Below are 24879 nucleotides of genomic sequence, written 5' to 3' on the forward strand. Positions count from 1 at the left end.
GTATGGTAACTCAGACCTCCCTAGTATGACCAGCTGGAGTAAGCAACCTTTACCTGGGGCAGGTTAAGCAGTAAAGCAAAAACACAGGCCAGCCAGAGGTTAATCAATTTGCAATTCAGTGCTAAGGAAGCACTGCTTTATTTCTCTAAATAAATTCAGATAGAGAAACTGTTAGTACCATATTCTTTTTTAATTTGACGTTTATTTGGACAAGTATTCCCCACTCTGCTTTCTCTAAATAAATTCAGATAGAGAAACTGTTAGTACCATATTCTTTTTTAATTTGACCTTTATTTGGACAAGTATTCCCCATCAAACCCAATTCACTAAGGACCAATGGAAACTGAACTGGGTGTGAATATAAACTGATGAACCCTACAAACTACCCCAAGAGTAAAACACTTCAAGTTATTTGTAATCAGTCAGCTGACTTCACAGACCTGCACTTTTACTGGCCCCCCACCCTTCCCTGAAGGGGCTGCACATGCATATGGATATTCTAATCAACATGTTTACACATCCACATCTTAAGAGTCCCATCATGAAGCTTCTCTAACCTCAAAATCAAAATGATCTTTTAAAATATTAATTACCTATACCTTGGAAATACTTACTTAAATTTAAAGAAGTCTTGGATCCTTACCTGACACTAAGATGAATGCAGCCAGGTTGCAACAACGGGTTCCATAAACCCTGTTGACACCAACAAGGAACTTCCAGCAGCCACCTTCTGAGAATGTCTGACACCAGCCATCTGTACCCATATCACTGCACTCTGAGAGCCTCTAGTCTACCAGAACCCTTCCTGGCTTCTAGTTCCAAGAAGTGCATTTAAATCAGGCCACTTACCAAACGTTCATCTACCCCCTCTCAGTTGTAAAAGCGTAAGTGTGTTTTCCTACTAACAAGTAAGGAGAGGTAGTAAGCCTTTTCTCTTTTTTGTTTCTGATGAGATATATGTGCAAGAGTGTGCAGAGTCAAAGAGGGGAGCTAATGAAAGAGAGTACTACAAACTTACAGCTAGCAGAAAAAGGGCAAGGTCCTTTAGTAGGCAATTCACAAAAGAAGAACACAACCTATTTTACAGGCAAGTGTTCAAGGTATAATGTTAAAAGGAGGAAAAAGTTGTGATATATAGAAAAAAATAACTTCCAATCACCCAAAGTTAACAGCAATGACTCCAGGGAAGTTGGCTTTCACACATTATTTACTGACTACGGCATGGGCTCACAAGCTACAACAGGGCACTCACTAGTAGAGCCTCACTAGCAGGCTATAAATCACCAGGTAAGCACACCAGTAAAAAGTGGCTAATAGCAGTCCAGGTGACAATGATCTGTAAAATGGCCTTGCTGTCCCATGCTTTCTAAGTCTTCTAAACATATATTACTTTTATACTTTAAAAGGTAGTAACTTTAATGCAAAAGTAAAAATTTCTTAATTTCCCTTTTTTCATTAAAGCAAGCACTAACAGAGTAATGACAAGTTATTCTTCCTAAAAGTAATTCAAGCTATGAATTATGAATTCAAGCTTTTCAAGCTATATGTATGTACCCAATTTTCTTAACCCAGAGAGGCATTTATTTAGACCATGTGGTTCCTAATTTACCACTTGAGTTTATTTTTACACATTTTCAAATTTTTCTATAACAAGACTACAAAATAAGAAAAAACTATCATTGCTAATTTCCATTCCCTCATGAAGAAATTTTTAGAAAAGTAAACAGATATCCATTAAAAAAAGGAACTGGGGGAGTGTGGAGAGAATGTAAAACCCAAATTCATAGAATACAAGTTTCCACATGAGTCCTAAAGTCCCATTTCTTCTCATTCTATCCTAAAATGATGTATTACCCACATTTAACTTCTGAGTATTATATTAAGCCTAAATCTCACAAAGCAACCAATTCTACACTTTTCCCTCCCCGGCAAAATGTCATTCTAAGACTGATATACCCCATTTTGCCCCCAAACACATGAAGGTGAAACCCTTGCCCAATGGGACCTCTCCCTCATATTCCCAGGACTACACCCCCAGCACTCACATTTGCATTCATATGACCCCAATTCCATAGGTGACTACAGTTAGTTGGCCAGATAAGCGTAAGTTTTAAAGTTACCCTGTGTTGCCTCTTAGTTTATTTCCTTTATGATCCCTTCACAATTCAGCATCTTTTGTTATACTTAAGTTCTTGATGGGGTTGCCTTTCTTGATGATAATCCTAACATCTGCCTTATCTCTGGGATCTGGTACAGATTTCAGAGCAGCACTACCCACACTAGAGGCCTCCCCAGATAGCTTAACGTTAGTCAATTGATGACTTCTGGAATGATGAAACCATCTTTTACTGGCAGTAAAGTTCTTCAATCTCCTTGTAAGTACTATTTTCTTTCAATGAGGCAATTAACTTCAAAACTTTGGCATGAACATTAGCCAAACTGATGGAGGTTTGTTTTAACAGTCTCCAATACAAAACAGAAGTAAACACTCCATTTGAACCATAAGCAGCTTTCTGTTCCTGGTGTGACTTAAACTAAAAGTTGAAGTGACTTTACCTTGGTGTAACTTTCATAGGAGTTTTTCAATATGCTTTGTACCATAACTTCACATAGGCCTAGGTCTCATCCTAGCTTCACTTTGCTGTCAACATTTTCCAATCTCTCTAATCACATTCAATTTCACTTCTAGCAATTCATCCTCGTTAACCAAGTCCTCTCAGTTATCCATTTCTGTAACATGTTGCATGGGTTTTTAACTGGGAGATGAGGAGATAATACAACTACACATTTGCTGTCCAGGGCAAAATGAATTAAGATGCACAGTGACCCATCACTGACAGACTTAGAAGGGATGTGACTGGTTATGATCCTGATGTGCATCTTTTGACTTAAGTGCTCTGTGGACTGAAGAGCTAGCAGACTAAGTTTGTATTTTAAGCAATTTCTCATGGTTAATATACTGTGGTAACTGAAATTTGAACCATGTTGTTTGGTTCAAACTATGGTAAATGAAATTTGGACATGCTGGAATTGTGCAGAGAGGAATGCCCAGAGTTTCAACAGAGAAGACATATCGGAGAGAAAGAGAAGGAAGATAGGGATCTCAAGAGGCAGGAGGTCACTTCATAAAGACAAGGCAGGCCAAGAGTGGAACAGTGGAGAGACACATCAGTCTGAGGAAGTGAGCAAGCCAGGGTGTCTACGGCCTACTATCATGGACCATAAAGAATCAGAAGGAAAATTAAGATTAGTTTTCTATTTCTCACCCACATACATGCCCCTCCACTTTGCTAAGAGGAGGGAAGCTGGCTGGAAAATCAGGAGGTTTATGGCCAGAGGGGTTATGCTACACCAAGCAGGGGTGGGGGCAAGAAAACAGAGGCTGGCCAACAGGGTAAGTTAGGGCATCTATCATGTGAAGAAATAAAGAAAAATAATAAGCCTACTGAGAACAGACCAGAGTTAGAGAGAGGGGCAGGCCAAGAAAAACATACATGAACATCTTCAGATAACCTGATCTAGCAACTCACATTACCGTCAACAGTGACATGTCCAGGTGAATTAAAGCCGGTCCAGATAGGAGACTTGTTTGCTCTGTGAAATTAGAAGCCACAATCCTATCTCCCAATGTAGGTGCTAGTTATAATTTTTGTAAAGTACAATAAACACAAAGTTTGTAGTTGAGAAAAGAGTTGAAAAATTCAAATCCCAGGATCAATTACGTTTTCTACAACATTCCTAATCATCACTCTGTCCACAAAGCTCTGGCTGTTCTTTATTCGAACCTCTCCCATGGCTCATCTCACAATCTGGTAGGAGAGTTTCTGGTCTCTTCAAGTAGGGGCTCTGTCTTGCTTGCCTTGGCACACCCCCTGCTTTGAATGGGGTGTGCTGATAAAGAGCACTGGTTGGCAGAGTCAAAAATGCATGGACTCAAATCCTAGGGCTGCAGTGTGAATCTGGGCAACCTGTTACTTAATTCTCTTTTCCGTACTGTAAAATGGGGCACTTCGAAGGGTGTGGGCACTAAATGAGGGGGCCAGTAAAGCACAAAGCACAGAGACTGGCACAAATAGATATTCAATAATAAGCTACTTAATTTGTGTCTACTGAATAAACAGTTCCTCAGTCACTATTTTTAATAAGAAAATTATATTTAAAAAACAAAAGTGCTGGAGAACCAAGATGGTGGCGTGAGTAGAGCAGTGGAAATCTCCTCCCAAAACCATATTTATTTTTGAAAATACAACAAATACAACTAATCCTAAAAGAGAGACCAGAAGATACAGGACAACAGCCAGACCACATCCACACCTGCGAGAACCCAGCACCTTGTGAAGGGGGTAAGATACAAGCCGTGGCCCGGCGGGACCCGAGCGCCCCTCACCCCAGCTCCCAGTGGGAGGAGAGGAGTCAGAGTGGGGAGGGAGAGGGAGCCCAGGACTGCTAAACACCCAGCCCCAGCCATCCGCACCAAAGCGCAGACACAGGGCGTGCATGGGGTGCTGGAAACTAGGGAAATAGGACAGTAAGACCTGTGAGCGGGTCCTTGCAGCTGGCGCCCCTGGGACAAAGAAAAGTGAGTGCTTTTTGGAAGTCTTAAAGGGACAGGGACCCCACAGCTGGACGGAAGCACCCTGGGACACTTAGCCCAGCAGCTGCTAATCCTGGGAAACCCTGGGTGCCTCAACCCCGCAGCACAGCTCGGAGGCCCCTCACCGCGATAAACAGCCTCCCGCCTGTTCCCCCTCTGACGTGGCTCCACCATATTGGAGAAGCAGCCTGAGGCAGGTCACGCCCACAGCAACTGCAGAGCTAAATAAACTCCATAGCGGCTGGGCAAGATCAGAAGCCCCGTCTGCACGCAGCTGCCCAGCACAAGTCGCTAGAGGCCGCTGTTCTCCCAGGAGAGGAAGGCCATAAACTGGCAAGAAGGGACTTTCTCTTACCCAACACACGTGCCAGCTCCCCACAAATATATTTACCACCATGAAAAGGCAGAAGAAATTGATACAGACCAAGATCACAGAGAACCCTGAGAAGGAGATAGACCTCACCAGTCTTCCTGAAAAAGAATTAAAAATAAAGCTCATAACCATGCTGATGGAACTGCAGAGAAATATGCAAGAGCTAAGGGATGAAGTCCGGAGGGAGATTACAGACGTCCAGAGGGAGATTACAGAAATGAAACAATCTCTTGGAAGGATTTATAAACAGAATGGATAAGATGCAAGAGGCCGTTGATGGAATAGAAACCAGAGAACATGAACACATAGAAGCTGATGCAGAGAGAGATAAAAGGATCTCCAGGAATGAAACAATATTAAGAGAACTGTGTGACCAATCCAAAAGGAACAATATCCGCATTATAGGGGTACCAGAAGAAGAGAAAAAGGAATAGAAAGAGTATTTGAAGAAATAATTGCTGAAAACTTCCCCAAAATGGGGGAGAAAATAATCGATCAGACCATGGAAGTACACAGAACTCCCAACAGAAGGGACCCAAGGAGGACAACACCAAGACACATATTAAAATGGCAAGCATCAAGGACAAGGACAGAGTTTTAAAGGCAGCTAGAGAGAGGAAAAAGGTCACCTACAAAGGAAAACCCATCAGGCTATCATCAGACTTCTCAACAGAAACCTTACAGGCCAGAAGAGAATGGCATGATATATTTAATGCAATGAAACAGAAGGGCCTTGAACCAAGAGTACTGTATCCAGCACGATTATCATTTAAATATGAAGGAGGGATTAAACAATTCCCAGACAAGCAAAAGTTAAGGGAATTTGCCTCCCACAAACCACCTCTACAGGGTATTTTAGAGGGACTTCTCTAGATGGGAGCACTTCTAAGACTAAACAGATGTCACCAGAGAAAATAAAATCACAGCAAAGAAAGCAGACCAACCAAATACTAACTAAAGGCAAAAAATAAAATCAACTACCCACAAAAGCAGTTAAAGGAAGCACAAAAGAGCACAGAATAAAACAACGAACACATAAAGAATGGAGGAGAAGGAATAAGAAGGGAGAAAAATAAAGAATGACCAGACAGTGTTTAAAATGGCTCAATAAGTGAGTTAAGTTAGACAGTAAGATACTCAAGAAGCTAACCTTGAACCTTTGGCAACCATGAATCTAAAGCCTGCAATGGCAATAAGTACATATCTTTCAATAATCACCCTAAATGTAAATGGACTGAATGCACCAATCAATAGACACAGAATAATAGAAGGGATAAAAAAGCAAGACCCATCTCTATGCTGCTTACAAGAGACTCACCTCAAACCCAAAGACTATAGGAACAAAGAAAGACTGAAGAAACAAAACAGCAGCAGAATCACAGAACCTAAGAATGGACTAACAGTTACCAAAGGAAAAGGGACTGGGGAGAAAGGGAGGGAAGGGAGGGATAAGGATGGGGAAAAAGAAAGGGGACATTACGATTAGCATGTATAGTGGGGGAGGGGTACGGGGAGGGCTGTGCAACAGAGAAGACAAGTAGTGATTCTACAGCATCTTACTACGCTGATGGACAGTACTGTAATGGGGTTTGTGGGGGGGGGATTTGGTGAAGGGGGGACCCTAGTAAACATAATACTCTTCATGTAATTGTAGATTAATGACAACAAAATAAATTAATTAATTTTAAAAAAAACAACAAAAGTTACTTGAGTCCTTCCATGTAATATGCAGTACCACTTTGATTTTTATAGCACTGTGTGGGAATATGATGATATGCATGTATCAGTTAAATCCCCTTCAAAAAATTCTGAAGTTTTCTTAGGTAGAAGTATCTGCAAATTTGATTCACAGAGCAGCAATAAGGGATAGAAGACAGTCACATCCTTAATTAACTTGATAACAACCAAATTCAAAAACTGTAGAGCATGTGCAAGTAAAAAAACACAAAACTATAATCAGCATCAAAAACTTTACCCACTGTCTACAAAACTACTAGAAGACGTAGGTCCAGATAACACAAAAAAAAACTAGTTAGATACTAGAATAGGGTGTTGTGTTCTGGAAATCAGCATTTCCAGCAGAAAACTTCTGACTTTTCATTTTCAGAATATCAACTACCACTATACCACAACCAACAAGCTACCTAAATATTCAGTTAAACTATAACTTTACTGTGATTTAAAAAATTAAGTTCTGCTCCCAAATCCATGTGGGGCAGGAGAGCACTATCAGCTTTGTAACTAGTCCTTGTTTAGAGAAACACTGTAGAGCAAAAAAACTGACACCCAGTAAGGTCACCAATGTCACAATTACCTCTGTTCACTACTACCGCATTCTCCTAACAAAGAGACCTTTTGTGCCCTTTCATAAGAAGTCCCCAAAACAATCCTACTGACTTAGGTGATAAAGTTAGATGCAACCCACATCTGCACAATTATCCCACAAAATATTAAGCACTAATTATCCTGTCAGGCCTCTGAAAAGACCTGGCACGTTGTTAGTTCCATATTTAGAATTTCCATATTATTCCAAAAATATAAAACAAGATTCCACCTTCGTAATTAGCTATTGTCCCCCAGGAACCTAACTGACAGCATTGGTCTATTTCTCTCTTTCCTCTCACAATTTTGCCAATCCGGGTTGGTGTCTATTTCTGCTAATACTGAAATAAAGACACCTCTTGCCAATCTCCACAGCACACTCTGCTCCAACCTTCACAGCATTTTTAAAGGCTAACAAATACCTTCTTTTTCTACTGTCTTTTAGGACTTCATTCTTGGGGGTGAAAGCTGAAGTTCAGGGAAAAAAGTGACATTTATTTACTCCACAGGAGTGGACCTGCCTGAACAATATTGGTGACTGAATCAAGTGGATAAAAAAATGCAAAGAATGGCAAAAAGGACAAGAACTACAAGTTAGCCAAAAAAGTTAAGAACCCTGTAACTTTGATTTTAGAGACTGAAAAGGAGAGTTAACATTTCATTTCTGAGGTATTTTCAAATGTCAATTTCTCAAATAGTGTTCACTGGAACACTAACATTTTACTCACCTCAGAGCTGGCATGAAATATTTCTTGTTATGTGCCATTTAGGAATCCACACAAACTACAGTGTTACACATCTGAATCTAGTTAAAAAAAACCACACACACTCCAACTTCACATGAGGTTCCCAGTAATGTAAAATTTGGTAAGAATGCCCAACAGCTACAATAGGCAACTAGCCACCATACTGGACAACACAGTTCAACAGATTTGTGATTTTTTAAATAAAGTACTTAAATATGACATTGATTTATTTATCACTAGTTTCCTACCACAATAACAAAGAGATTTTATAAACCTAAATTAATAACAGATCAGCATCCTATAAACACAAACTCCATAGCCTTTCCTCTTACAGTTCCCCCTTGCCAGCATGCTTTAGCACCTTATTCTTTTAAACACTCAATCTCAGAAATAGTTTATTTCAATTTTCCCTTTCTTTTCAATAAGGTTTTTAATTTATTTATAGGCATGGCTTGCTCACCCATTTCCAATAATGCTCAGTCCTTGGTGAGGATGTATCCAGATAAGAAATGGCCATGTCTATTTTCCTCCTGAGGAATTACCTTGTTTTGGAACATCATATAAACTTTTGCCAGCAACAAACATAAAACAATAGAAAATGAGGTTATCATCCTAAACATTTTTTCTCTTTTGGCCTTTATATTCTTTTGTACTATCTTCTCTTCTGTATCTTTTCCACCAAGTACCTCTTTCCATTTTCAATTGGCTTCTTTTTAATAGATTAGCCTTTCTCCAACAAGCTAGCTGAGTTACCCCATAACTCATCTCTTTCGCCTTTTCAGAATGAAGAATCACCCCCAACAAAATAAAAACAAGAAAACAACAGAAACTCAAACTCTGGAAAAAAATACAACTTGTTTAAACCTTTTCTCCAATGGTACATCTATCAGAGCCTTCTTTCTTCTGTGGTTCTGTATGACTATTAAAAAAAATGCCTGAATTGGCAAGACTGTCCACCTACAGGAAGCCAGAAGTAAGAGCAAGAAAACAGACACCAGAAACTGCTTGATCACTGTCACCCTCACTTCCAGTGGTAGTCCAGGGTCTATGACCAGGCGCTTTGCCCTGCTTCCATCATTTTTATTTTCTTACAAACCGTGCCTTATTCACAGCAAGCTCACCTCACATCCCTCTGTGATTTTTATTTCTAACCCAGACTAATTACTTGGCTTGGAGATACAATCCTCTCATATTTCAAAAGTCTGCTTGATACTGTTCATGGCCTGTCCAATCTAGAATCCTTTAGTGGTCTAAATTAATAGATTTTTTCTCTCTTCTTCTGTGAAAAGTTCCCTAACTTATCTCTCTTTCTCATAACCATTCAGTTATTTTATTTTCCCATATGGCATTCTACTGAAGCTTTGCAAACAGAACTATAAATTCTTCTACACAAGTGCTTTGAGGCCCCTGAGCCTGCTGTCAGTGTTGGAAAAAAACAAAAACAAAAACAAAACAGGCTTCCAAGTCTGCAAAGGTCAGATCCTATCCTAGACTGCGGCAAGCCCACCAAAGTACCATTACTCCTTGAAACGCCTTTCAGAAGGCACTGAACTGACTTTCCCCAAAGACAGCACTTTTTCTCAAAATGTCAGTAACTGGCACACAGCTAACAAGGATAGTTTCTATTTTTCTAGTATTTCTCCATCTCCTTGTATTAAAGGCTATTGTTATTCTATTACCGACACTAGTTATTTTTTACTTTGCTTCTCTCTACTACATGAAGGAAGAGGTCATGTTTGCTCAAAGTTCTCCTTCAAATTATTCCATCACTGAATGCCTACAATGAAGTAAGCTAGGTGCCAAAAAGAATTTAAAATACAGATAAAGCAATCTGGAGAAGAAAAACCTGAACACAGACTCAGAAATAGAAGGACAGTAAAAAAAGAGCAGGCAGGGTCCTGACTAGATCTGTATATAGAATAAGCTGTTATGCCACTTCTCTCTGGCCACATCACCATTCTTTTCTGCCTCTTTCCATTGTCTCTCATTATCTGTATGTAATAGTAGCTAAGACTCTCCAAACTTCCTTCTCATCTAGTCCCCCCATGGCCTCCATTCATAATTGATTTTTTGGTTGGCCTCTGCCTCCTAGACTGCCTAGAAGAATTACTGCGAACGTCTCTCCTTCCTCTTTTCCCTAGTCATTCTACAATGCTTCCTCCCAGAATGTACAAACAGAAGATGCCACATAAAACATACCTTCCCCTGTATCTGAATGAGATTTCCCCAAATTGATATCCCATGTCTTTCAACTTTTGCTACAAGTTGAGTAAAATCAATTTTCTGTACCTTGCCCATAAGAGATGCTGAGTAAATATTTGTTTTGCATCCACCAGTAATGGGCAACAACTGGAAAAGTCTGATTTCATTTCTCAAACATATTCTAATTCTATGGGTGTTAGTAGGTGTTATGGGGGCGAGGGCAGGGAACAAGCATTCTTTGGTCAAATATGTACAGGAAACACTGAGTTTTACAAAGTTAAATGAGTTTCTTTATGGTAGGCTTGCTGATGGCTCATCTAATATACATCAGTGAATCTCTCAGAGGAGAGTATTAAGGGAATTATCATGTGAAGCATTTCTCATACGACCTTTTTTTCATGGAGTCTTTCGGGCCTCAATTCCTCCTCTGTAAGATAAGTACTTATTTCATAGGGTTATTAATGAGGATTGGATACATTAATACATGTAAAATGCTTAGAACAATGCTAGGAATATTATAAGCACTCAAGAAAAGCTAACTGTAATTACCACTACATTCCCCAATGCTGGTATTTAATATGACAATATTCCCAGAAAAGTGAGAAAATTTTTACTGTACTGTCCTATTGTTACTACCAAGTGGATGGAACAAGTCCTCCCCTTGCCTAAGAGGCACTGCTTGGGACTACAAATAAAACACTTATGTTAATAACTGATATATATGTAATAATCAGTAAGAAGCTTAGATCTTACAGAAAAAGCACAGAGTTAAAATGGTCTTACAGATTTTCTTCATTCTGAAAGGAAAAAGACTTGAGTACTTGGAGGGCTGAGGCAGTCCAAATACTCAGCACAGTCTGTGGTACATAGTAAGCACTCAATAAAAGTTTGATAGGAAAAAAAACTAAGAAATTAATGGACAAATAAAAATTACCTTGAATAACAACTCAAATATTATTTCCAAATCACTATACAATAACTGGGACACCCACTGCATTTTTATGTTAGGTGCCCTCATTCCCTTTACACATGTTTAATCACATAGGTGGAATATGACAGTGCAGTTGATTCTTGAAGAATGCAGGGGCTGGGGTGCCAACCCCCTACACAGTTGAAAACCTACAATGTATATAACTTTGACTCCCTAAAAACTTAACTACTAATAGCCTACTGTGGACTGGAAGCCTTTCTAATAATAACATAAATCACCAATTAACAGAAATTTTTTATGTCATAAGTATCATATATTGTATTCTTACCATAAAGTAAGCTAGAGAGAATGCTTTTCCAAACTGTCACCAATCTCCAAAAAATTTTCCAATATATTTATTAAAAGAAAATCCATGTATAGGTAGACCTGCACACTTCAGACACATTCCAGGATGAACTGTATATAGAAGAGTGGTTGCCATATTTTATTTAAGAGGTATCAGAGGTACCTGACTGAATTTAATCCCCCAGGTATGTCACAATCTCAAATGCTAAGAACAAAAACCAAAAAAACTGTAACAGTGATATGTATCACATATACACAATGATACTGCTTAAGTGACAACTATCTTTAAAGATATAGTACCTACAACCTATCTAACAGTTGTAATTTATATAGGGATTTATAACTTACAAATTTACACAGATATCTCTACCTATTCATCTGGGTTGGTTTTGGAACTGCATAATTTTCTAAGAACTGAGAAATGATCAGAAACAGAAAAGTAAGCTAGGAAGAATTAATGGATTAGTAGAAGAAAAAAATGCATTATATAAAAATCAACAAGTATCTTCCCAATTATTTTCTCCTGATTAAAATGATCTCAAATACCTCCAATTTAAAACATAAGGATCCTAAGGCTATGACCTCATTACAGTATCACTGCTTCTATCATCCAGTTTATTTTTGAGCTTTTCCTTTCTTTAGCCTGGTAATCTGCACATTAAAAAACTGTAGGATAGGGGTCAGCAAACTACGGCCAGGGGCCAAATATGGCTTGCTGCCTGTACTACACACCAGATGGCCAAGATGGCTTTGCACATTTTTAAAGAATTGTGAAATAAGTCAAAGAAGAATATGCAACAAAGTTTTACTACATGGCAAAGCCTACACTATTCACCATCTGGCTGGCCCTTTACAAAAACCTCGCTGACCTTGTTCTAGAAGATTATATATCATAGCTCCCGCAGTAATTTCAGATAATTCCAATCAATGAATCATTACATTTTACAGTGATAAGAAAAACAGAATGCCTTCCTAACAGTATTTGCTCTTTTCATGAATACCACTTATTCCAAAACCAATTAAACTGTTTTTTAGAATGCTAACACAAGACCCAGAACATTGGGGAAGTTCAAATGTCAAACTCAGACCGCCTGAACAAGAGAACTTCAATTATGCTAGCCTAAAGTGGTGGTATGGATTCGGGAAACCCCTTTCTCTTGTGGGAATTCACACCAACTGATAAGTGGAATATGCTGCAACCATTTTCTCATATTGCCAATCCTGCATATTCACTTAGTTAAAAGAAATAAAATAATTCCCCCTTTATTTCCCTGAAGTCTATCCCTGGTGAGATACATATATAACTCAAAATCTCTGATATGTTTTCTACTTCAGTTTTCTTACAGAAAGTTCTCTCAAAGTATTCAAAAGAAAACAAACTCAGTAACTCACTCCAGAGCAGGTCTCAGAACTCTGACTTTTAATGCTTCTAATATTCGATTTAATTCCACAAATGGTTCTTTCTGACTTGGGTCTACAGAAAGACCAGATTCCTGAAAAAAACAGAAAGAACTTTTGTTAGCAATAATCAGTAAAGAGATACAATAAAGTATATTCTAAATTATAACATATGGAACAAGCCACTGATTTCTGTTTACCATGTATTTTTATAGTAGAGACTGATGATTGAGCCCTAGAATCATTCTTTCCCCTTTTCTAAAGTAGTAGGACCCCCAAATTTTACAGGACACATAACCATATGGAATAAAGCTGGGTATGACCCTGCAAGATATAAGTCTGGTCAATAAAATATAAACACATATTCCTTGCCCCTTCTTGGAACCAAAGGTGCAGCTAGAGTTCTGGCTGCTTTCCTGGACAATGAGGGCAAGGGGCACCTTAGAAATAGAGTTCAAGGAGTTTAGGTCCCTAAAAGCTTCATGAAGCATAGCTACCATACATGCTGTGGATGGCTTATTACCTTCTCTTTCCATACAAGAGAAAAAACTTCATTTTTTTGTTTAAGCCACTGGTATTTTGGATCTTTGGTACTTGTAAACAAACTTATTCCTAAATGACACAATTAATCTTAGGAAATTTATATGTACACACATACAAAATTCCTGTAAGGTAAAGAGAAAGACTTGAGCTATCATTTATCTGAACTGTTTAAAACAGAAAAGGCTTAGAGGTTTATTTAGCAGACTAGCTTTAAATTAATCTTTATAGTCCTTCATTTTTCTAAACAGAAATACAAAAGTACATAGTGGTTTAGAACAGAGTTTGAAGACACAAATTTGGTCCTGAATCCTATCCGTCACTCAGAACCTGCACAGCCCAGGCAAGTTACTTCTCCATACCTCATACTCCTCATCTGTAGACTAAGAACAGTAGCTTCTACTTCACAGGACCTCAGTAAAGAATAAGGGCAGGGCTTGGCTTGCGGCAAATACTCAATAGCTGCTACTATTATGACTAAGCGGTATTGGTAAACTGTTCTGAGATCCCTCAGCTCATATCTAATAGAGATAAAAGATAAATGCTGCTCACCCAAAATAAATTTTAGCTTGAAATTCATTTGATAAATCAAATTCTACAAGTTGAGCCAGATCAGAAGACAAGCATAAACCTCTTTTGTCCTTTTCTTCTTCTCTGGTATACTTACCTTCCCTAACAAAAGAGGAAAGAGAGAAAGTATACCACTTCTGACACTTTGTTGCAGATGACCTGGGACCAACATTATGGGGCAGGAATAAGGAAAAAAACAAGTTGGATGAGAAGTTCTAGGACTTTAATTTTCACCAATTAAAAAAAAAAAGACTTCCCAGTAGTCTAACAGGACTGAGGTCAGTCCTGTTAATTAAAGTATTAAAAATCTATATGTGGCTAGAAGACAACTCAAAATCCCCAAGGAGTTCTCATTCATGTTTCATCCTCTCAGAGCTGGCACACTCACCTGGCAGAGCTCCTCTGCCACATCCAGCATTCCTTGTCGGAAGAAGTGCTCCACCATCACCTCGTTGAGAAGCCTCTGACTGTCTGCCTGCCAGCAGCCATCTATTCCCACACTGCTAATGTCAGAATCAAAATTCTGAAATAAGAAAAGGAATCATGAATTGACCAGCATACATCACTTTCTATGACTCTCATCCCACCCAACAGAAGCAATGGCCTTCGTCTCACTCTAAGATACCCCCAATAAGTACCCAATTCAGATTTATCTGTAGCCTATGACAGAAGTCCTTTTTCCACTGCTCCTTTCTCAGACTTGTCACTCATTGATTATTGCTGTAAAAGTAAACGGGCACATTTTTAGAGGCTATTTTGGAAAAAATGCATAAATCTGTCAATGATTTCTATGAATAAATTGATTTCCAGACATTATTCTATATAGCATTATGCTGTATTTCATAGGTATATAGTGCTACCTGTAAAAACAGGCTCATGTAGCACTGTCTAAAAAGAAAAGAGAGAAAGCCCAACATACGATTAGTGAAATAATCATGGCACATCCCACAACTGCAGTGCCAAGGTAGGGGCTGGGCACAGGAGAAGGGCCAGATGATTAAGAGAGCAGGCTCTGGGGGCCCATCTACCTGGGTCTGAAGCTTGGTTCTCTCTCTACCTGTGTGGTCTTGGCCAAATTAGTCAAGGTCTTTGAGCCTCAGCTTCTTTATCTTAAATGAAGAAAACAACAGTACCTCCCTGGTATAGGCTGAATTGTGTTCTCTCAAAATGCCTATGTTGAAGTCCTAATCCCCCAGTACCTCATTAAATTAACCTGAAGTCATTAGGGTGGGCCCTAATCCAATAGGACTAGTCTTATTATAGAAAGAGGAAATTAGGACACAGGCAAAAAGGAAGACCATGTGTTATGGACCTAATGTCTGCATCCCCAAAGAATTTCTACATTGAAGCCCTAACCACCAATATGACACTCTGGAGACAGAGTCTGTGAGGAGGCGATAAGGGCTAAATGAAGTTGTAATGGTGGGGCCTTAGTCTGGCAGGGCTGGTGCTTTTACAAACGAAGGAAGAAATGCTAGGCCACTCCATCTCCACCAGATGAGCAAAAAGGCGGTCATCCACAAGCCAGGCGGAAGCTGTCTGACCTCAACAGGAAATGAATCAGCCAGCACCTTGATCTTGGACTTCCCAGACCCCAGAACTGAGAGAAAATAAATTTCTACTGTTTAAATCACCTAGTTTGTGGTATTTTGTTATGGCAACCTAAGTAGACAAAGAAAGCATGTGAAGACACAGGGAGAAGATGGCTATGTACAAGCCAAGGAGACAGGCTTCCTACAAGCCAAGAAACCAACTCTGTTACTCATCTCAAACACCTAGACTCCACAACTGTGGGAAAATAAATGCCTGTTTAAGCCACCTGGTCTGTGGAATTTTGTTATAGCAGCTCTGGCAAATTAATATATTCCCTTATTGGTTAATGAAATGGTAGTTGCTACTATTCTAGCATTATAATTCATAATTAAAAGGTGAGGTTCATTACTCGGTTTCTACTAACAAGGAAAAATGTCTGTCACACCTTTAGTGAAAAAAGGCAAATTCTACAAAATTATGACCCAATTTTTGCTTAAAACTTGCAAATACTTAGGCTAAAAATCTGAAATACACACTAAAGTATTAACAGAGATTATCACTGGAGCTTACTCTTTACACAAAGAGGAAATATTCCTTTTATGAAAAACTAAGTCATTTTTTAAAAGCACACACATTGAGGGGTCCAGGTCTAGGTAAGACCAAGTAAGCACACTATACACCCTCTCTCTCCCACTGAACACATTCATGAAATCAGGCCAGAATGAATGGAGCAGCTATTTGATGGCACTAAAAAGTTAATATAGATCTTCAGCTTACAGTGAGTTGATATTCTGATAAACCCATTGTAAGCTGAAAACACCACAAGTTGAAAATGCATTTCATACACCCAGCCTACCTTAAACATGCTCAGAACACTTATGGTTAGCCTATAGTTGGACAAAATCATCTAACATAAAGTCTATTTTGTGACAAAGTGTTGAATATTTCATGTCATTTATTGAATACTGTACTGAAAGTGAAGAACTTAATGATTGTTAAGAGTATCAACTGTTTCCCTTCACAGTCTTGTGGCTGACTGGGAGCGGTGGCTCACTGCTGCTGCCCAGGATCACAAGAGTATTGCACCACATATTACTAGTTTGGGAAAAGACCAAATTCAAAATTCAAAGTAGTTTCTACTGAATGTGAATATCACTTTTGCACCATTATAAAGTTGAAAATTCGTAAGCCAAACACCCTCTGTAGAAGTGAACTGGTGAAGGTCACAGAACGAGTGATGAAGTTTACTACTTTTCCTACTCATTATTTCTCAGCCTGAATGCAATGCAGCCCAAAACCAGAACTAGGCACCCAGGAGGAGTGGGTGAGAAGCTCCGGCAGAAGCCCTCTAGTTCTGGCGTGAGGAACAGGAATGGCCTTCTCACAACAAAGAGGGTACAGAAAATTAGTTTTCCCTCATTTTCTTGCACCTCTAGCTCAAGGCACTCTACAGGTATATTAGTTTTCTGTTATAATTTAAACAATACAATTTTATTATCTCACAGCTGCAGAGGTCAGAAGTCCAATAGGTTCAGGTGGTTTCTCTGCTCCAGGTCCCACAAAGCTAAAATCAAGATGCAGTGACCTAGGCTCTTATGAGGAGAATCTGCTTCTAGTCTCATTCAGGTTGTTGGCAGAATTCAGTCCCATGCAACTGTAGGACGAGAGTCCCTGATTCCTTATTGACTATAGGTTGGCAGCTGTTCTCGAGCTTCTAGAGGCCACCCACATTCGCTAGCTCATAGCCCCCTCCATATTCCAAGCCAACAACAGGGGTGGCCGCCTTCACACTCTGAATCTCTCTGCCTTTTCTTTCTGCCCACCTCTGTTTTTAGGGGATCTTATAAATTACATTGGGTCCACCAGCTAGTCTCCTTATTTTAAGGTCGCCTGCTTAGTAACCTAAATTATACCTGCAAAGTCCCCACAGTATTACCTAGATTAATATTAGTTTAATTGAACAACAAAGGGACAAGGATCTTAGGAGGATTTTTAGGATAATGCCTATTACAGCAGGCAACCTAAAACCCTGAGCACTCAATCACAGCTCCAATCAAAGAGCTGGGTGGTCCCAAGAGAGTGGCAAAAACCCTCACTGCATCTTTGCTCTCAGTCCTTCCACCACCCATGCCCAGATACAGGCATAGTCATGGTAAACGTACAGAGGAACACAGTAAACAGAGCACCAGCTTTCGGGCCCGATGATGAAAAAGAGCCCCAGAGAACCACAAAGTACCAAGGATATTACAGAGAGGGATGACCTCAGAAAGTGAGCCCTAAAAGTTGTTTCTGAACTCTGGGGCTCACCCTCAAGTTGCACATGCATGGTCTGACCCTAAGCAGCATACCACAGGCATTGAAAATTAAAGTAGGGAACAGACCTAGTTTGCAGGAACCCAAATGGCCACTGGTTGGCACAGAAATAGGACATATCTGAATAGCTTTGTAATGGCTTTGGAAATGAAGCTGACATTGAACTACAACACAGAGAAGACTGGTCAGAACTTGTGCCTGCTGAACCCAACCAGGTCAATTTGCCCACTAAAATAAAAACATCAATACTGCTCACAGAATTTAAACAAGACCCAGAGTCTAATAACATAATATTTAAAATGTCCAGGACTCAATCCAAAATAATTTGGCATACACAGAGCCAAAAAAACTACACTCACAAGGGAAATGATGTTTAACAGATGCCAATGCCAAGATGACACAGATGGCAGAATCATCAAAGCCTTTAGAGATGTAAAATGCTCCAAGAAGGAAGGGCTAACACTTGAAACAAAAGAATGAAAATGTTAACAAAGAAACAACATACAGTAATCAAACTAAAAAATTCACTGGATGGACTAAATAGCGTAATGGAGGTGACAGCACAAAGTCTGTGAAGATCATCAATAGAAATTATGTAATCTGAACAAAAAAGATTGGAAAAAACAGAACCTTTTAACTGTAGAATCAGAAGATTTGGTGGCAGGCCTGGTTCTCAGATTCAGCTACTATGTACTGAAGGCTTACTGTGGGAGAGGTCCTGATAGATATCTTTATGCACATTATTTTGGTTTTTACCAGCACTGTGTAAGGTAGGGATTATCCACAGATGTAGATGTGAAAACTAAGACTCAGTAAAGAAAAAATCTCCAAAAAAAGAACAGAGCCTCAGGGATCTGTAGGACAATAACAGAAGATCTAACACATCATCAGACTAACAGAAGGAGAGGAGAGTGTAATGCAGAAGAAATATTTGAAGAATATTTCCTAAACTTGACAGAAGATAATAACTTATTGATTCAAGCAGCTCAGCAAACTCCTAAAGGGATAAACTCAAAGAAATCCACACCCAAACACCTTGCAATCAAACTCCTGAAAACTAGAGACAAAGAAAAAATCTTGAAAGTACCTAAAGAAAAGTGATACACTGCTTATAGAGAAACTGTGATTCAAATAACTAATAACTATAGATTTCTCAACAGAAACCATGGAAACTAGAAAGAAGTGGCACATTTTTTGTGTGTGTCCTGAAAGAAAAGAACTGTCTTCCTAGAATTTTAGCAAGTGAAATTATCCTTCAAGAGTGAAGATGAAACAGACATTCTCAGATGAAGGAAAGCTCAATCTGTTGGCAGAAGACTATTCTTCAGACAGAAGGGCAGTGATACCAGAAGGCAACTTTGAACATCTGGAGTGAAGAAAGAACAAGTCTACCTTGTGGTCTGAAAGCTTTCCCTGCCCAATTTTATTTCCACCCCCTTAATCTTTCACAGACATTACCCTCTAATAAATCCAATGCATTTCTTTTTTAAAAAGCACATACATGTAATTAGACAAGGTCATTTAGATTTAACTGAAATTACAATCCTAGTCAATTACTGATTTAACACAGTCCAAGCAACACAGACTTACTTTACAGCACATAGAAAAACAGGCAGTTTAGTGACCTGCAACCAAACTGCAAACCACCCACCATCTACAAATTTTTTTTAAGAGCTATTTATTCTTACATGTCAACTCAGTAGTCTGAAACAAAATACAGGTATTAAGATTCAGAAGTCAGACAAAAAACAAAGCAAGATTTCCGTTGGAGTCTTAATTTTTATTCATTTGCTTTTTTATAGACATCTTTGTTGGTCTAGTACAAACTCAGGAATCTACCTATCAGTCTCTAAAGGTGGAAGCGTACCATAAAAGCAAGAATCACTGAGACCAAACACGGAGGCATCCTCACCGACCTATCGGCCCCAACCCACCCACCCAACTACAACCTTGAGATTTCTACTTACTCATTTAGTACTTATTTCCAATTCCATCAACCCCTAATAAATTTATCAGGTGTCTGTTCTGCAGGAATAGAAAATGTTTGTTCTGTGAAAAAAACAACTTTGGAAGGCACACTGTACAGCTCAAAGCACAGAGCATGTTAAAACAGTTTCATCTGGCAGTATACATTATGTCAAAATGTTAACAGCGACCACTAGACAGCAAGTGCTCAGATTAAATAAAACAATTCCCTCAAATATTTCCTTAATATACATAAGAAAGTAAATTTTGATCATCTGGAAAAACTTTTAATGTAAGAGTCTAATATTTAAACTAATTTAGGCAGTTTTACAGTGATGCTCTTCATGACCTTTATTTCCATAAGGTCACTACTATACAGGTTAAAAAAAATTGAACACCCTTACACTCACGGTACCTCTACTACATTCAAGTTCTAAAAACTAGTCTTGGAAAATACAATGAAGAATGAACAAACAATACAACTGGTGAAAATTTCTGAGCTCCCTTCTGCCGTTCTGATTTTCCAGTTTAAACCACCAAGGTAGGAAGTAAACTTTTTCATCTTATTTTCTGCTTACATGTGGTAAAAATTAGAGCTAAAACTATCACGAGAAGTTGAGGAAATCCAATATAGTGTCAGAACTCTGTTTGTTGTAACTCTTAATTGTGGCATCAGCGCTAGGATCAGTTCCAGCTTCTGTTGCTAGGTGACCAAAGGCATTTGCATGGCTACCCAGGAAATCAGCAGCACTGCAAACCAGCCAAGAAGTGGCTAATGAAGAGAAATACCTATTAGAAGCACTTCAGTTTTACTGTACTTTTTCCTTTTGCATTTTTAAAGAAAAAAAACTTGGGAAGGTGTTCTAAAATGTGAAGTCAGGATTCAAACAAGCATCAAAAGCAATAAAAAGCATACATTCAAGGGTGTGTCTGCATGGAGATGTTATGGAGTGCAAAGAGACATTCCAGACACACTAATCCATACATTGTTTCATATACTTCTAGTGTCATTCATATTTTGATGATTTTAAGTTTTAAAATGTGTAAGCTGAGGCAGAAAAGGAGTAACTTTAATAAAACATCATTATTATGAAACTATGAAATCTACAGATTATCCTATATCTTTGGCCATATTATGAATATGCTTATAAACTGGTTAGACTTTAAGGACTGGCTTTCATTATTCACCATCTAATATCAATGCATTTCTTAAATACATTTTATGAAATTATAATTATTGAGCAGATAGTGCTAAAAATACATGACAAAACTCAGTATTTGTTTTAATTCCTAAGTGCCAATTCTTTAATACTGTTAATAATTTACAATTTCCCCATCTACTTCTGAAAAAAAATTCAGTGTATAACCTAACAATGTGCTACTGTCACACCTACCAGGAATCAATTTTCTCCCAAGCTTCCAGTTAATCTGGCTTAGCACTGACGGGTACACTGCAAAGAACACTTAGCAGATAATAAGATCTGGATGCCAGTTCAACTCAGTTTGGAAAAAGATACCTACTTTACATACAACCCACAGAAGATTTAACATCCAAAATACTTTTTAAGAAATCCCACCCAATCAATAATAAGGACAATCTAATAGAAAACATGGCCAAGAGATGAGTAAGAAACTCACAAAAGAGAAATTCTAATGGTCAAACACATGAAAAGATGCTTAGCCTCAAAGACGACAAAGGAAATATAAGTAATACATTTGAATAGTATTTCACATCCATCTGATGAATTTTTTTTTAACTTTTTTAGTACCAAGTACAGGTGAGAACTGCGGAAACAGAAACATTCTACATGTTTGACAGTACTGCAAATCGGGAAAATTAGAGCTTGGGAATTAATTTATTGGGAAAATTAAACCCTTAAGGGAAAAATCTAGCAAACCTAGTAGTAAAGCTGCTCATGAGGCACATGCCCTGTGATGAAATAATCCATATTTAGGCACAAACCAGACAGCAATGCTTTACAAAGTATGGGTTGGAAAATAAATTGAGTGTATGTCATAATCGGCATTTGTAGATACATTTTTACATGTAGATGCTACCTTCTTAGACATTCCATTCTCTCCTCTGTATGATATACATACCTCTACTTTTGTTTTCAAACTTACGGGAGAGGTAGGTTGTGCCAGATCAAGGAAGAGGAAAAAAAAAAGCCCCACTGATAAGTTCTTACTTAATGAACAAAGGGAGTAATGTGGCATGGTCAGGGATATGCCAAACTAGTCTGCTGGTCTTTTAAGATCCTTAAAATGCTCCATAATCTAACCATCTGTCACATTCGCATCCCTATCCCTCACAATTATTTTACATACCTTTCTGCTCTAGTCAATCTGCTTTCCCAACTGCCTCATCTGAACGGACTACAGAAATCTGAGCGACTATTTTACTAATTCTTCCAAAGATGGCACATACCTCTTACCATTCTAGATGCATAGGAGAGAAATTCATACATGGAGTGGGTGCCTTGGGGTACTAGGGATCGACTCACTCAAGGAAGTCCAGTTGAGAAAGGCTCCTCAAAATCCTAAAATCTGGGTTTTTATCCCAGATTTTTCCATTTGCCTTCTCATTCTTTGATCTCAGGCAGGATACTGAGTCTTAGTTTTCACATCTACATTTGTGGACATTCACTATCTTACACAGTGTTGGTAAAGACTAAAATAATGTACATGAAGATATCTACCAGGACCTCTCCCACAGCAAGCCTTCAATATACAGTAGCTGAATCTGAGGACCAGGCCTTACCACCAAATCTTCTGATGCTACAGTTTAAAGAATCTTCATTTTTAAAATGTAAGTAAAAACAAAAGTACAAAAGCACATTAACAGATGCTGTATGGAACAAGCTATTTCATCCTCTAGCCTCAGGCAAAAAAGTGGGTCTGCAACCACCTCCAAGTCCAGTGGGATTCTCCAATCCTGCATCCAATTATGAGACCTGACTGCAAAGGCCCAGACTTCCCTCTGTAATTCAACAAATTATTATCAACTAAATAATGCAGTTTAATTCTGCTCAGAGAATAAGAACAAATGATGCAATTAACAGATGGCAAAGAAAGCAAAAATCAACTCATCTCTTTTAAGAATGGTCCTCACACAGAAAAGGACAAAACCAATACTGTTTCATATAAACTGGAGACCTCAGCAAGAGAAGTGAAGAGACCCAGAGGGCTTCTAGCTGTGACTTTTGGTTCCTACAAAGAGAAATCACCTTTGCCCAAACCAGTTAGATTTAAAGAAAGGTGCAGGTAACCAGGGGTAGGGCAGGAGGGCAACTGGACCTCCAAAGGTGTCCCTTCCCTATGTTTTGCCTCTATTTCTCTCAAAACATGAGTTTTGTTTCCCATGACAGACCAGATTCTCTCAAGGGCTACAAATCCGCTAGGCTCCCAGATTCCTGGCCCTTCTTATCGAAGGGAAGGGCTTTCAGGCCCATCCTCACGCCATGCACTGGGGCCAAAGCAGACGGGGTATTGGGAATACAGCTGCTCCTAGTCAATCCACATAATTTAAAAAGGAACATCTTCCTTCTTGACCATAAAGATACAAGATTTTTATTAAATGCCTTGCAAAAATTTAGATACATAGTCTACTGCACTTTCTTGGATTACTCTCTATTAGGGAAGGGGTTTAGTTTGATATTTCATTTTACTTTTAACAATTATGTTCCTGGTTTTTTATCACAGTTGTCTTTTTTAAATTTTGTTAACCATTCCTTTTCAGTAATTCTAAAAATTCCACCTAAGATATAGCAAAAATATCTGCCTGAACTCAACTTACTTTTTCTTCTTAATCAGAGTGAATTTTCTGTCTTTTCAATTTCATTGCTTTCTTCATTAACAATAATATCTCTCTACAACATGAGGCTTTACCCATTCTATAACAAAGGTCTTTAGAGCTAGTACCTATCTGACTCACCCACTCTAAGCTATCATTTAAGGCTAAATCCAAGAACTTATTTATCTCCCACTGTTATCTTTTTCTCCTTTCATACCCGTCATACCTATATAAAACGGCAGCTCCAGAAGGCTCATGCAGTACTATCCTAAATTATTCTAAGTTTCACTTTTTATAGCATTACTCCATTCATTTTTTTAATACAGTTGGCATTTTGCCTCACCAATACACATGTTCCATCTACTGGCAGAAGATCAACTTAGACAAAGTGGCTTTAAAAATTTTTTTTAACCTTATTTTCCCCCTTAAAACATTACAAGCCCTGCAATGGCTTCATTTCCTAGTATGGCACTGCATTTAAGAACAGACTCTTGAGTGAGATCTTTTGCCAAACCTTGATTTACCACTTCCAAGCTGTACACCTGCGGTATGTGCTTATTTTCTGTAATTCAGAAATGTAATGTACTTATATTCTCTGATTTTTAGTTTCCTCACATGTAAAATGGGAATAACATACCCCCATCACAGGATATAAATATGTGTAAAGCACTCAGCTTAGTAACTGGAATACTTAACACTCAATAAGTGATAGCTGTTATCTTCTACTCCTGACTTCTCCATAGTTTAATTTCATCCGATTTAATGAGGGCAAGTAAATCCCCAATTGCTTTTATCATTCACTCTCTTTTCCCCTAATCTCCTTGGATCAAACCTTAAGCCTTCCATCATTTGCCTTTCCCCAGCTGGATCCAACCAAGTCCCACAGGAGCTGCCATTCCAATCAAGTCAGTCCCTACCTCAGCTGTAGTTCAGCACCTTCCCAGCCCCACAGGAAAGCACACGTCACTGCTCTGCTCCTCTCAATCTTACCCATTCTTCCAAATCGAATTTAAGATACCAACAACACAAAACAAACAAGAGCACAATAATCATCCCTTTACATTACAGTAAGCAGAGTCCATCCCATGCAACTTTATGTTGCCTCAGAATTCTTCCAGTTCTTTTATGTGTATAAAAAGCACTCTTACATGACCAGAGCAGACCACAGTCTTCAGAAGAACATGTACTATGTGTTCCACTTCCAACTGTCCCACAGCAAATTTTACAGACTTTAAAATCTTAGCACTATTTATT

The 24879-nt window shown here is 38.7% G+C and overlaps 1 protein-coding gene across 1 annotated transcript in view; it reads right to left on the reverse strand.

Moving 5' to 3' along the window:
- Positions 1-24879, reverse strand: part of RMND5A (required for meiotic nuclear division 5 homolog A) — a 72725-nt gene that overhangs the window by 17945 nt on the left and 29901 nt on the right. The window contains exons 3-4 of the mRNA XM_017672220.3: positions 14410-14544; positions 12906-13006 (exon numbers count right to left, since the gene is read on the reverse strand). Of these exons, the coding sequence (XP_017527709.1) occupies positions 12906-13006; positions 14410-14544 (236 nt within the window). The remainder of the gene's footprint in view (positions 1-12905; positions 13007-14409; positions 14545-24879) is intronic.

This window comes from Manis javanica, chromosome 1 (genome assembly GCF_040802235.1).
Source record: "Manis javanica isolate MJ-LG chromosome 1, MJ_LKY, whole genome shotgun sequence".
In the NCBI taxonomy this organism is placed as follows: Eukaryota; Metazoa; Chordata; class Mammalia; order Pholidota; family Manidae; genus Manis; species Manis javanica.